The sequence below is a fragment of the Temnothorax americanus genome, unplaced genomic scaffold (assembly GCF_048541705.1).
Source record: "Temnothorax americanus isolate GAGA-0224 unplaced genomic scaffold, ASM4854170v1 Scaffold23, whole genome shotgun sequence".
Taxonomy (NCBI): Eukaryota; Metazoa; Arthropoda; class Insecta; order Hymenoptera; family Formicidae; genus Temnothorax; species Temnothorax americanus.
In genome coordinates, this window is record NW_027509371.1 from 1962644 (window position 1) to 1976483 (window position 13840).

The window sequence follows — 13840 nt, forward strand, 5'->3', positions numbered from 1 at the left end:
TGGAAGTTTCGCGTCGATCGGCATTGTTCTCATGCGCGCGCGCGCGCGCGTACACCAGCTACGAGTTCTGTCTTCTGTCCGTGAGGTCGAGCGAGCCGATCAGATTGGATCAGATTTCGAGAAGCCGTGCGTCCACGAGGAACCCTCTCGCCGTTGGAACGAACGAAGACTCGTGGTGTCACGCGAGACGCGGCGCCCGTCCCCCCTCTCGCGGCCGCCCGCCGTCGACGGCCCCGTACCCCGCCCTCCCCCCTACCATCCCCCTCGGGGGGGGCCACGGTCCGTGCCCGACTGGGTGTTGGGTGTTGGGTGTCAGTCAGTCCAGTCAGTCGCACTCTCGCCTCTCGCGCACGCGGGGGAACCCGACCCACGGTAAGCTTTTGAGCCCGAGAACGCCGCGCCACCAGCGCCGACAGCAGTAGCACCATGGCGTGCGCCACGCTCAAGAGGTCCTTGGAGTTCGACCCGGTGCACAGCCACGGCCGGCCCAGCAAGCGACGGAGGTGCATGCCGATGTCGTGCGCGTCGCCGGGCGCGTCCGCGTCGTCGCCGCGCGGCGGTCCGCTGCCGCAGAAACCGTCGCCGTTCGGCGAGATAGCCAGCAAATTGACGCCTGGTAATTACACCGCAGGCTACGGCCATTTTTTCTCTCCCGCTCTTCGTCTTCGTCGCACCCGTCGCGTTTCCCCGTGTGTTTATCTCTGTCTCTCGCCCTCCTCTCCCCCGTGCCTTCCTGCCGTTCTCTTTCTCTCTTTCTCTCTCGCTCCCTTCTCTATCTCTCTTTCTCTCTTTCTCCTTTGCACGCTTCTTCATTGCGTACGAGGGAATGAGCTTGAAGGGGCGTGAAGAGATAGGTGGAAGGAGCGGGCGAAAGAGAGACGGCGAGTAGGGGCGGCTAAGCTCTAGCGATTTAAAACCCGTGTTCGCAGAGTCCATACTCCCGGGGGGAGGATAGGGGAGGGGGCATGTAAATCATATGGTAATGTTGTAACGGACGCGCTCGGGGGATTCGGGTTTTCGTCCCCCCTTCTTTTTCTTTTTTTTTTTCTTTTCATCCTCCGCGATTTTTCCTGCGAGAGGAAGAGCGCGGAGCTGCGCCCGGGGAAACGCGTTTTCTACTTTCCATGCACGCGCAACGAGACGTAATGTATAGGCATATATGTATAACGCGGCACTCTAAAGATCCATGTGTGTATGTATATGTACGTATATATAGATATATATTGAAAGTGATGTTTCGTTTTTGAAGAAGAGTTATCGCTGACGTCCGCCTTGTCAGCGCGGATGCCCGAGAGACATGATTGGGCGATTAGGAGTATGTTTAAAGATGGGGAATCACAGAGGGGAATATGAGCATTGTTCGGGCACGCCGCGGGCTAAAGTCGTTAAACCTGTGCGGAACGAATCGGCGGACGGCACGAGAACCGCGGTCGGGAGAAACGAAATGAGCCCGTTAGAACTGTGCCAGCTGACAATGAGGCATAAGATAAATAAGCCGCGAGCGCGGAATGGGCAGATAGTAAATTGTGAGAGAAGCGATAAGTAATCCAATCGCGCGACGGCGCGGCGGCGAGTTATTGCAAAATGAAATTATTACAAGCGCGCTTACAAAAACTGAAAGCTATACGCGTGTATTTAAATTGTGATCCAAATCTTATCAGACGTTATTGTGTAGCATGCGACATTACATTATAATGTAATAACTGAATGACAGTTATTACATTATAATGTATGATATTTTTTTGTATATAATATTATATAGTTATTTTTTTTATTTGGACAACAAATTATTTAGACATCGATTGGACGATACTATATTTAAAATGTTAAAAAAAAAAGGATTAAAATATTATACAAATTTATTTTGCAATTAGATTGTGTCGCATATAAGATTCTTCTTGTTATTATGTTGATAGATATGTTAATATAAATTAAATGTGAGAGGAATAAAAGAACGAGCTCTTAAGTTTTATTGGAAAGCTTGGAATTTTAACTCTCACCAGTATTTATTCGGGTAAATATTACAATTTTCAAATTTAAATATTTCCTTACATCATTTTGTTATCTTTTTCATTGCCAAAAGGACAAGAAGTTGTTTTTAATATTATTATCTACAAATACAATATTTATAAACAGATAAACATTCTTTGTGCTAATTGTCATTCTGCTGAGAGTTAATTTATATTTAATATAAATACCATCTATATATATATATATATACTATATATATGTTATTGCACATTTGTTTATACAGAAAAGATGGCAGCCAACATCAGAGAAGAAATCCGCAGATTGCAGCGACGTAAACAATTGCACTTTCATCCCCAGACCAACAGCGGCGATTCATCGGACATGGAGGGACCTTCCAGTCCTTCTGGCCCATCTGGCTCTTCTTTAACTCTTTTTAGTCATAACACTAGCGGAAAGGAAAAACCACTTTTCACATTTAGACAGGTAGAATCTTTTAATCATCTACATCCTTCAATTAAGAAATATGCGAATATACTTTCTGTTTACGTTGGGATTATTTTATTAGAGATATATATCAATTATTAGGATATAAAAGTTTTGGCTTTGTAGATATGACCGTAAGATTGGTTTTGTCCGCAGGTTGGTGTAATCTGCGAGCGAATGCTCAAGGAGCAAGAAACGAAAATTCGAGAAGAGTACGATCAGATCTTACATCTAAAGCTCTCCGAACAGTATGACGCTTTCGTCAAATTCACGTATGATCAGCTACAGAAAAGATTCGAGTCCGCGGCTGCACCGAGTTGTAAGTATTTTCTCTAAGAATTTTTTTTTTGCGTTTCATTTTGCTTTTTGTCCTTATATTACACGCGATTTTTGTATACTTCCAGATTTATCATAAGAAAAGATTCTTATTTATAAGAAGACATTTCTGTGAGGAATATTAGGTAAGTTTTGCGAACATCCTTTTTTTTCTAAAGAAAAACGTGAAGCGTCGAATTAATGAGATATCACGAAACAGAAATCTATTGTTAAATTAAAAAAAAAATGTTTTGTCGTATTGCAGATTTCTACTGTGTGAGACAAATTTTGCTTGCGCCGAGGTCCGCAGCGCCGCCTCGTTCCGGGAATCGCCTCTAAAAAGATAATGAACCATGGTTTCAGCAGTGTCTAATAAAAAAAAAGGACTAAAAAAAAAGAGAAAAATAAGGAAATGAGAAGAAAAAATAATGATTAGTATAACGTAAGTTTGTAGAGAGAAAGAAAGAAAGAGGAGGGGGGAGAGAGAGAGAGAGAGAGCAAATTGCGGTGAATTGTAAACATATTATGAAAATCTACCATGTATACTTTCGAGACTAACAATATTTGTACTGTTCGACATTAGAAGTGCGCTGGTATCAGGGAACTGATTCTACTTATGTACAAATGTTATTACGGTTAAAATACGATGTGTACACAGTGCAAGACTATAGCGCCGCGAGGCTTGATATCCAGCTAAAAGAGAGGGAGAGGGAGAGAGAGAGAGAGAGAGAGAGAGAGAGAGAGAGAGAGAGAGAGAGTGCGAGAAAGAACGAAAGAAAAAGCTGAGATTTCTTTCTAGCTTATTACACGGATATATTTTTCTCTTCTTATTTGGGATTATTGTAAAACTTGGGCGGAAATTTTGGAGATTTTGTGCTTGTCGTACAGATGGAGCATTATGTCGAATACTAAATAAGGCATTTCAGTAAGTTTTTTGTTCGTTCATCTTGACGCTACGACAATTTAGATATTGCTCAAGTATATACGGCAACCAATGCTCTAATCATCTTATTGCAAATGTGTGAGAGGCATTTTGCGAGGCAGGAGACAAGTGTGCATTCGCGAATAAAAAGGATTGCCTTTCTCGAATCCTGACTGCTCGGCGAGGAGCGGGATGACGTTTAGAATTCAATGTATGATTGCGTAAATTAAGAAATTTAAATAATTCTACGACTTTTACTTGTAAACTTGAAATCTCTACAAGGAAACATTAGTGTAATAACTTGTTAAATTGATGGTTATAAATTTGTTTTGATTGATTCGCGAGTTACAATGCGCTCGCGTCAAACTCTACGATTTTTTCCTTTGACTAGAAAATTTTCCATTTTACTTACATAGATGTACAAGGTAAAATTGAATACTTTTTTCAGTTGTGATTTTTTTTTACGCTCTTTATTGAAAATTCTTGTAAAAAGAAAAAGAACGATCTCATTTAAGATATAAACGTTACGAAGAGCTGTAAAAGTGTCGGGATAATATTGTAGATTATAGTAGGCATTGTACGAAGGCATTGTGAAGCGTAACTATTTGGAATAAAGATTTCATAAAATCTCGTCACGCACAGCATTTCTGTTCCCTGGTAGCAACGAATTTCTGTAGTTGTAATAAGAAAAAAGTGCTGAGTAATGAATATAACTATATACCGTACTCTTTAACTGTGCCTATTATTAGACATGTTTGTCACGATTAATTTACTATGTTATTATTTACTGTTATTGCCGTCGTAAAAAAATTTTTTATAGTTTGTAGTAATTCTCATTACATTGTGTAGTGCTACATCCTGCGCGCGATATTTTCTTTCTTTTTTTTTCACTTGATTAAGATAAGGATCTTGCGAGTCTTGGTGCCTGCGTGCATTTTTTTTGTTCCAGCCTGAAAATTTTTATTCCGCCGAATAAAAAAAAAACGCATTTAGAGCACCAAGTGGAACGTCTGTCGAAAGTTCTTGCAAGCACAATATAAAAATGATCTTCGATCGATTCTATATGCCTATGGTCACCGACTGTCGAGGAAGCGATATCGTACGATTTCGAGGGGCATTCGAATTACTACTGCCTTTTTCATATTGCGCAAAAGAAAAGAAAGAAAGTGTCTCTCAGTTACCACAATATTTTTGGGAGCATCGTTACGTCGATGGTGTTCACGCCCACACATATACACAGAAAAGTATATATATGTAACATCGACTTTCTATCGACTATTGAATGTGCAAAAAAGAAGAAATAAATTACGAATATAAGCGGGTTTAATTAACGCTAAGTAATATTTACTTGAGGCTCGCGATAGGTATCGTTTACCACCGAAGAAAATCTGTGGAAACGCGCACGAGCGACCGTTTGAAAAATTCAGGGGATTTCGTTTAAACTGCAGAAAATACCTCCTTATTATATTGTGTAAACATTCATTATCGAAATAAACTTAAGACTGAAGACGCGTGAGATTCTTTACTCATCTCCCTCCCAATGAAATTGGTAGCATCTTTTCGTTCAATGGACAATTATTGTAAACGATTTACTTTATGGTTTGTACAAGAATATCGCGATTAAGTATATTGCGTACGCAAATGTCAACACACGCAGTGTTACCGCGTGTTGTTGTACATTTATATTCTATTAAGCGCAATGATCGAAAATGTATGTACACGACGATTCTCTTTATGTGTCACACATAACTTGCAATCCTCTTAAATTAGTTTTATAACGAAGTAATTCTATTAACAGTATTATTAGCAGTATGGCTTCGAGGCGAGGGAAGCCCCGGCAAGACTATATGAGGATCCGGACCGAGTGCCGGGGACGTGTCACTTCTGGGCGGGAAACAAATTTCTCTGCTAAATCACTTGTTCGTTTAGGAAAAAATATAACAGCCAGATGTTCCCTATATTGTTTTTGGTCTTTGTTGTGGCCGTTAAGGTATTCAAGAAGACCACTCCTAATGGTGAGTACGCTCGACTCTACTTCAAGCTACCTTGTCTTCCTTAATAAGCCGCGCTTAATAATCGTTATATCAAAATATCTTGCTCAGGCAAAATTACGGTATATCTGGGCAAGAGAGACTTTATCGACCATCTAGATCATACTGATCCCATCGACGGTGTTATCGTCGTAGAGAATGATTACCTTCAGGGGCGCAAGGTCTTTGGTCAGGTTGGTAAAACGTAAAAGACATTCGGCGCGTTCTTGCAAAAATATTCTTGGATGATTCCTGAAAGATGTTCAGAGCACATTTCCTATTGATATGTAATATTATATTGTGTTTAGGTCTCGACAACCTACCGATATGGCCGAGAGGAGGATGAAGTTATGGGAGTCAAGTTCAGCAAAGAGCTAGTATTGTGTCAAGATCAGATAGTACCGCAGAAGAAGGAGAAGCAGGAAAATACAACGATCCAGGAGCGCTTGCTGAAGCGTTTGGGTTCAAATGCATATCCATTCACGTTCCATTTTCCACAGACGGCTCCTAGCTCGGTCACCCTGCAACCCGGCGACGATGATCAAGGAAAACCCCTAGGAGTCGAATATGCTGTGAAAGTATTCGTTGCAGACAACGAAGAAGACAAGGTATCGAAATAGGAGATAAGAAGATATATAATGAAAGAAGTTGATGCACAATATAAAAACAAATTGATAAAGTAACGTGTATCTAAAATTTTAAAGCAGAGTTTCTGCAATAACCTTTTTACTTTGTCAGGGACACAAAAGGTCCTCTGTATCATTAGCCATCAAGAAGCTACAGTACGCTCCACCGACGCGAGGCCGCCGACTTCCCAGCTCTTTGATTTCTAAGGGATTCACCTTCTCCCAGGGCAAACTGAATCTGGAAGTCACATTGGACAAAGAGATCTACTATCACGGCGAGAAAGTTGCGGCGAACATCACAGTTACGAACAATTCACGAAAGGCGGTGAAGAACATTAAGGTATATTCTAAGATTAAAATAAAAATTTATAAAAAAAATTTCTACTTGTCGCATTTTGCTGCCATCGCTATTTCTTCTTTGCAGATGTACGTGGTACAACATTGCGAGGTGACCATGGTAAATGCCCAATTTTCGCGACACGTGGCTAGTTTGGAGACCCGCGAGGGTTGCCCGATCACACCGGGTTCATCCTTCACGAAGCAATTCTATCTTGTGCCTTTGGCCAGCAGCAACAAGGATCGGCGTGGCATCGCTCTCGACGGGCATCTCAAAGTGCGTAACAAGCGCTTGAACAAGTTTGAAATGATTAAACCTAATTATTTTATTAATCCATTTCTCTTTTTCTTTCATGGCAATGTATGTTATATGCTGCTAAAAGATATGAAAGATTATATAACACTTTACTGATCTCATTTTTAGTATATATATTTAAAGATATTAGTTATGTAAAGACTGTTTTAATATAATATAGATATTAATATATAAAACATTATTAATATTATTAATAATGTACCAATATATAAACCAACAATAATGTAGAAAAATCTATTTTGATTATTCCATTTAGGATGACGACGTAAATTTGGCATCCTCAACTCTGGTAACGGAGGGCAAGTGCCCAGCTGAAGCCTTGGGTATCGTGATTTCTTATTCGATCCGAGTAAAGTTGAATTGCGGTACTCTGGGTGGCGAGCTGGTCACCGATGTTCCATTCAAACTGATGCATCCGACCCCTGGTATGTCTCTTAGAATATTCTTATATCTTAATTAGATAAAATATTTTACTTTTATTTTTGAACAAAAGATTCAATTCAGAATTTAAATCAAGCGTTTCAAATTTTCAATTCGGATTGATTTAAGCGGTTCTTTTTTCCATTTGCAGGTGCCATTGAAAGAGAAAATGCTATATTAAAAAAAAGCAAGAGCATCGACAGGGCACGGTACGAGAACTCTTGCTACGCCAACGATGACGATGATATCATATTTGAAGACTTTGCTCGTTTGCGCTTAAACGAACCAGAGTAAATTAAAGAGAGAGAGCGAGAGATAAAGAGAGAGCGAGAGAGAGCGAAAGATTAGCGCTTTTTATCTTGCGATCGATCATTTCAAAAGAATCTTGAGCTTTTTGCTCACAATGGATTATTTTTCGTCTTAAAACCAGCTTTACCTTTTAGATATTAACATTAAATCTAAAGTGAATTATTATACACGATTAAAAACTTTAAAATATTATAAGCAATTCATTTTTGAAATTTGCGTCTTTTTGGATTCTTTTGACGTGATTTTCAGTGAACGAGCTATATTCAGTGAATGTAGGTAAAAAAAAGAACACTATTAAAATTAACTGTATTATAATATTATGAAACTGTTACTAAAGAAAAAAAGAAAAGAATACAAAAAAAACGAAAAGATAATTAAATATAAAAAAATCGTCTCGGAATTTCTGTGCAATGGTGGTGGTTGGACAGAAATTCGTTGAGAGACGAACAAAAAAAAGAATGTCAAGTAAAGCTAATAATTCGTTTGGTTAAGTTTAAGAATTTCCCGTCTTACCAGAAGTGACATGGTATATTCTCCACACATTCAATTGTTTATTTATATTAGTAAAAAAAAAACTGTTGATTGACGGTATTGTTCAGTTGAAATTACATTAGAAAATACATATGAAACTGTATAAACGCACCTTTTATCTTTTCTCTTTTCAAACCGATTAATCGTTCAAATGCTATAGTGAATACATGCATCTGTTACATTTATCGATAGAGAAACACGTACAGGATGATCCTGTCAGGATTGCTATGTCGCTATGAAAGATCGTCGCATCATTATAAAAAATTATATATATATATATTTTGTGGCTATACAAAATATTACAGGGAACGATACCAAATCAATATCAGTCTTATGCAGAGCATTGTGAAGACGACGACTCTCGTTGTTCTTCGTCTAGTCGTACATATGCGAGTAATATTCCTGATACGTCTGGATATAAACCTCCTTCTCTATTGGCGTCATTTCCGCAATCAAGGTGTCGTTAACGTCGGTGATCGCGACTGTCTTGCCACCGACACTCACGGTTGGTACTAATTCATCGTCCTCGGAATCCATCGCCTCTACTTCGCCTATAAATCAGTTCGGCAATAGTAATATTTAAGAAAATACAAATTAATTAGCAATCATCTGAATGCTTTGCAAATTTCCTTTCCATCATTTTTTCAGTTTCGAGATTTTTTATCTTTTTATTCTCTTGGCTTTTAAACGATTAAACGTCTTAATGTCGGAATCCCTTGATAAATTTTTTATTACCGGTATCAACTGCCTGCATTTCCGCATCCTCCTCGTTATCGCTGCTGTCGCTGGATTCCTGTGGAAGCACCGCTTTGATAGACGTGGAATTGGTGCCGCCCTTCTTCTCATGAGCCAGCAACACCGACATAATGTCCTCGCCTTGCTTATTATTCATCGTCGTATTTGTGGCAGTGGCTGCAGCTTTGTCCAAGATGCTATCTTGCGTATTCACGCCGTCAGGCTGTAAGACATTCGCGAATTAAGAATAAGAGCCGTAAGGAAACGACATGACAGAACGACAAAAATACCTGTGAACCGTCGGCATTGATAACTGTGCTTTCCATCATCCATATAGGTCTTTCCTTTCTGTGATTCGACGCACCGTCATCGGGAGACTCGTCTCCGATGGTAACGTCCACTCTGGTGTCCTCCACCATGAAACCTGACATTCTAGTCGCTTCACCTGACCACTGTTCGTTAGGTCCTCTAAAACTGCTCGGCTTTCTCATGTCGATACTATTGAAAATAATTAATTTTAATAAAATAAACATTTTTAATATATGAACATACGTTTAAAAACACGTACCCTCGAATAGTGTTAATATCAATGGGTTCTGGTTCTAGTATTTCAGGTGCCAATTTGATTCCTTCTACTTCCCTCAATAGTATATAGAGCGGCTCCAACTGTTCATTGAACTTTGCTAATAATAATCTGGAATCTTTCTTTGGAAGAGCAGACTGATCTTCTTCCACTATTTCCCGACAATATGTACATCTAAACTCGCCGGTTCTCATGTCGAAAAGTTGATCCGCCTATACAGGAATTTAATAAAATTTTATCTGTACCACCAACTTTGAATTAATATTACAATGTAATATTTGTATTACACTAATGTACTATTTCAATTATTATATTATTTATCACTTATCACTTGTATCACTTAATATAAGAATATAATAAAATAGGATCAAAATAAAAATTTGATTTTTTCATAATCAATTCAATTCTCAAGACTTTATCATTTGTACCATATTGCTGTACCTACTTCGAGATCAGTAAATGTCTTTAAACAACTCGGACACTTAAAGCTAGCTCTACTGGTTGCATCTCTTTCCTCTGTTTCCATTCTCTTTCTCATTAAATCAAGCTTATACTTCACCACATTTACAAACGTCTAAAACAAAGATATAAAGCTTCACAAATCATCGTTCCATTTGTTATTTAGTACTTTCTGTCAAATTAAAGAAACCTGCAATCATTTTATGCACCTTATAGTTAATAAAGTAATAGTTGACTTTCTGCGCTTTGCCATCTGACCCTGTCTCCATCTTCAATCTCACTTGAATGAACTTGTCATTTCGCAACGTTGATATCCTGGCTCTCAACATCTTGCGTTCAAACTTGAGCAATTCACAAATGTCGTCTTCTTTCATACCTGGCACATTTTTTTTTTATATTAACAAAATATTTATTTCAATCGCGAAAGATTTTCTAGATCGGTACGTAATTACTTACATGGATTCCTGACCAACATATCCACAATTAATGCATCTTCTATCGTGTAAAACCCACGTACGACAAGACGTGCCAGTTTCTTCAAGCTACTAGGCACCTCGGTGACAAGTCTTTCCTCGGCGCTCATATTTTAAGCGATCGAGATTAGCTTTTTGACGATCGATATCGTTGCCGAATAACAATAAATTTTATCCACAGTACTATTATTGTTATTATTACGACGCTACTATCCGTTTACATGTCAGGCTCACAGCTTTCATGCTAAACGCACTTTACCATAATTACACGCACTACGTTCTCCAGCGATACGGTTGCTACACGCGCAGAATTGTATAAGCGTATCTTCATCTTTCTCCTACAAATCAGATCGACGCGTTAAAAAAGACATTTCACAGCAAAACATTGACGGATACGTTAGAAAAGGCCAGCTTCACGAATGCAAATATTATACCACGAATTCTTACAATGTTCAAAATTTTCTCTCCCTTCTGTTCTTCCCCTTCCTCCGTCGATTATCGTTATATTTGTCCTGAGCTGGGACACCTTCGGAAATTTTTGAGAAATCACGAGAACACGATCCTACACCCGTCAGCGCGCGATGGATCTACGATCGCGGCTGGATCTAGGTTAGGATCGGGAAAATCCCGCAGTACGCCACGGCGCGGTTGCGGTTTTGCGCCCCCCCCCGCATGATGCCCGACGTTTTCGCGAGCCGCCGCGAGCGCGCACGGCGGAATACGAACGCGGCTGAAGCACCGAGCGCGCGTTTGCCAACGGCCGCGCGATCGCGCGCGCATGCGCCAACTTTGTCCCCAATTATCGAACGCTGCGAAATGTAAATCCCTAGAGCGGCTAAGTTTTTTCATAAATGGTGGATTCACAATGTCTGCGTTCGTTTATTCCCGTTGGGAGCTATTGGAAAAATAAAATGTATAATACATGTAACGTACATTATAGATTTTGTTTTCCCAATAACTCCCAATGTGAATAAACGAACGCAGGCTGGGTCGGTTCGCGTTGCTTGCACTTTTTGCACTCAGCAGCTTCGTTTTCTCTCTCTCTCTCTCCAACGGCCGAATATATACATATGTACATACATTTATCTCATTTCAAGTGCAAAAAATGTTTGGGTATTTCAAGCAACGATTGCGTCCGATGTCCAATAGGAGAATTCTTTTTCTAGAGATTCTGCTAGAGTCTTTCCTATTGGTCATCGGAAACCATGGAACCATGCTCGACGCGCATGCGTAGAAAATTGCGCGAGGACTGCGTGGCACTGCCACCGACAACATGACACAATTGTCAAACGACTGCCTGTCAAATGTCAAAATTGTCACAAATAAAGAATATTTGACAAGATTTATCAATGGCGGCGATCGATAAAGTTAAAATTATTGTAGTAGGCGACTCAGGTAAGCACGAGAGAAATACTTAATTATTTTCAAATACAGTACTTTTCTGTTTTTTTTTCTCAAATAAAAATATCACTGATGATACCTTTGCAAATATAATATTTTAAGTCAAGCAAAATTTGGGATAATTATTACGATAAAGATACTTCTCATTAACGTGTCTATTAATATCTCGGAGATATTCGTAATTTTCAGATATTTAGGTTATGTATCATTATTTATGTATGTATGGTAACCCATATTGTGTGTGTGTGAACTGTCATTTGTAAAAGAGAGAGATATTATTTTTATGAGAGAGCTTATGATCTATATAATGACAATAACTAGCTTCATTATCGTAGGCGTCGGTAAAACATCGCTGACACACTTGATATGCCAACAGCAACCTATCGGCAATCCTTCCTGGACGATAGGTTGCTCGGTGGAAGTCAAGCTGCACGAGTATAAGGAAGGCACGCCAAATCAGAGGAGATACTTCGTCGAGCTGTGGGACGTCGGCGGCAGCCAAAGTCACAAAAACACAAGATCTGTGTTTTACAATCCTACAAACGGTACATACATTTTTTTTTTATAATGGTTAAAGGTAATAATGCCTATATTGTTAGTTCGATGTATGGACGCGTAATTGCGACAGAATGTGACAGTGATTGCAAAATGTATGTCGTTCACAACTAGGCATAATATTAGTCCACGACTTAACAAATCGTAAATCACAGCAGAATCTGCAGAAATGGCTGGAGGAGGTTTTAAGTAAAGACGGAACTTCCTCAAGGTCCAAGTCGTTCGAGGACTTTGATCCTGAGAAGTTTGTGGGCTCGACTCAGGTGACAGAAATTTTTTCGAGCTACTGCGATATACTAAATATCGAACAATATGAGCGTGAACACAAATAACGCTTATTTCTAGATTCCAATTTTAGTCATTGGCACGAAGCTCGATCTGATCTCGGGGTCCAATTTCGTAAAATCCAACATACACAGACGTTCCGCGACCATCGCGGAGGAATGTGGTGCCGACGAAATATTTTTGGTAAATGTCGCTTACGCACAGACACTCGCCCAACACGCTTGACATGCTTTATCTCAACAGGATTGCCGTCAGATAAGATCCTTAGCGGCAGGCTCGAGTTCGTCCGTGAAGCTCAGCAGGTTCTTCGACAAGGTTATCGAAAGACGCTACTATTCTTCCAGAGAAGCGTTCAGTCCTGACAAGCGAAGGCCGCCACTGCACACTTCTTCGCTTTATTCCAAGTTTTATCACAACGACTGAGTATGCCAAGAGTAATACCGAGAGGTCTCGAGGAGGATCTCATTTCGCGTTACACAATCGGTCTTGTGACAAAAGCGTTTTAGGATTGCGCGGATCAAGTATTGCAAGGCTATCAATCTCGCATTTCTTATCCACATTCCTAATCTTCCTATGGAAGTGTCTTGATCAGATATGCTCAAAAGAGAGAGACAACTGTGAATGTATCATAGATAAAAATATATTAGGCACTCGATAATTTCCATATATCTATATTGTAAAGACATCGCATTGTACACAATACTTATTTTATATTATAATATAACGTAATATGTGTAATCTATTAAGCGTTATTATGTTATGCAAATATAATTATTCATATAATTATTATGTGCAATAATATACCACGTATCTTTGTTATAAATCGATGTAATGAAAGATCTATGTACTTTATTTCCTCTATCTACTATTATATATATCTATTTATCGAGATTGAAATAATAGCGGTTCTAAAGGGTGCCGATTGTGCCGAATGATGACGCGGATTGGTCGATATAGTTATTTCGTGGTAATTTTTCCTCGCGAGTCCGCTCTCGCGTGACGGCGCGCGGCGAACCGGAGTCTTTCAAAAGGCACGCGTCTTCTCGAATCCGGGCGGGCAGAGGCGCATGACAGGTGCGCGGCACGTTAT

General features: G+C 39.6%; 4 protein-coding genes across 4 annotated transcripts; 3 read left to right on the forward strand and 1 right to left on the reverse strand.

Moving 5' to 3' along the window:
- Positions 1–35: 35 nt before the first annotated feature.
- Positions 36–5198, forward strand: Akirin (akirin). Its single transcript, XM_077407965.1, has 5 exons — positions 36–616; positions 2255–2454; positions 2611–2773; positions 2859–2915; positions 3035–5198. The coding sequence occupies exons 1-4, from the start codon at positions 427–429 to the stop codon at positions 2867–2869; spliced, it is 564 nt and encodes a 187-aa protein (XP_077264091.1). The 5' UTR covers positions 36–426; the 3' UTR covers positions 2870–2915; positions 3035–5198.
- Positions 5199–5547: 349 nt separating this feature from the next.
- On the forward strand, positions 5548–8370 carry Arr2 (arrestin 2). The gene is made up of 7 exons (XM_077407949.1): positions 5548–5706; positions 5794–5915; positions 6030–6329; positions 6460–6687; positions 6772–6960; positions 7256–7424; positions 7571–8370. The coding sequence occupies exons 1-7, from the start codon at positions 5640–5642 to the stop codon at positions 7711–7713; spliced, it is 1218 nt and encodes a 405-aa protein (XP_077264075.1). The 5' UTR covers positions 5548–5639; the 3' UTR covers positions 7714–8370.
- Positions 8006–11207, reverse strand: Tfiiealpha (transcription factor IIEalpha). Its single transcript, XM_077407948.1, has 8 exons — positions 10957–11207; positions 10493–10847; positions 10246–10412; positions 10023–10151; positions 9563–9789; positions 9285–9492; positions 8995–9217; positions 8006–8810 (listed from the first exon to the last, which is right to left on the reverse strand). Exons 2-8 carry the CDS (start codon positions 10617–10619, stop codon positions 8635–8637), a joined length of 1257 nt encoding a protein of 418 aa, XP_077264074.1. The 5' UTR covers positions 10620–10847; positions 10957–11207; the 3' UTR covers positions 8006–8634.
- A 528-nt stretch (positions 11208–11735) lies between these two features.
- LOC143898457 (rab-like protein 3) lies at positions 11736–13587 on the forward strand. The gene is made up of 5 exons (XM_077407964.1): positions 11736–11904; positions 12246–12455; positions 12580–12728; positions 12811–12933; positions 12994–13587. The coding sequence occupies exons 1-5, from the start codon at positions 11859–11861 to the stop codon at positions 13171–13173; spliced, it is 708 nt and encodes a 235-aa protein (XP_077264090.1). The 5' UTR covers positions 11736–11858; the 3' UTR covers positions 13174–13587.
- Positions 13588–13840: the final 253 nt, after the last annotated feature.

Coding starts and splice junctions, on each gene's coding strand:
- Akirin (XM_077407965.1), top strand. CDS start 427: ATGGCGTGCGCCACGCTCAAGAGGTCCTTGGAGTTCGACCCGGTGCAC. Junction 617..2,254: donor AGCCAGCAAATTGACGCCTG/GTAATTACACCG, acceptor TTGTTTATACAG/AAAAGATGGCAGCCAACATC. Junction 2,455..2,610: donor CACTTTTCACATTTAGACAG/GTAGAATCTTTT, acceptor TTTTGTCCGCAG/GTTGGTGTAATCTGCGAGCG.
- Arr2 (XM_077407949.1), top strand. CDS start 5,640: ATGTTCCCTATATTGTTTTTGGTCTTTGTTGTGGCCGTTAAGGTATTC. Junction 6,330..6,459: donor CAGACAACGAAGAAGACAAG/GTATCGAAATAG, acceptor TTACTTTGTCAG/GGACACAAAAGGTCCTCTGT. Junction 7,425..7,570: donor ACTGATGCATCCGACCCCTG/GTATGTCTCTTA, acceptor TTCCATTTGCAG/GTGCCATTGAAAGAGAAAAT.
- Tfiiealpha (XM_077407948.1), bottom strand. CDS start 10,619: ATGAGCGCCGAGGAAAGACTTGTCACCGAGGTGCCTAGTAGCTTGAAG. Junction 10,413..10,492: donor TATGTTGGTCAGGAATCCAT/GTAAGTAATTAC, acceptor AAAATGTGCCAG/GTATGAAAGAAGACGACATT. Junction 8,811..8,994: donor AATGCAGGCAGTTGATACCG/GTAATAAAAAAT, acceptor ACTGATTTATAG/GCGAAGTAGAGGCGATGGAT.
- LOC143898457 (XM_077407964.1), top strand. CDS start 11,859: ATGGCGGCGATCGATAAAGTTAAAATTATTGTAGTAGGCGACTCAG. Junction 11,905..12,245: donor TATTGTAGTAGGCGACTCAG/GTAAGCACGAGA, acceptor TCATTATCGTAG/GCGTCGGTAAAACATCGCTG. Junction 12,934..12,993: donor GTGCCGACGAAATATTTTTG/GTAAATGTCGCT, acceptor TTATCTCAACAG/GATTGCCGTCAGATAAGATC.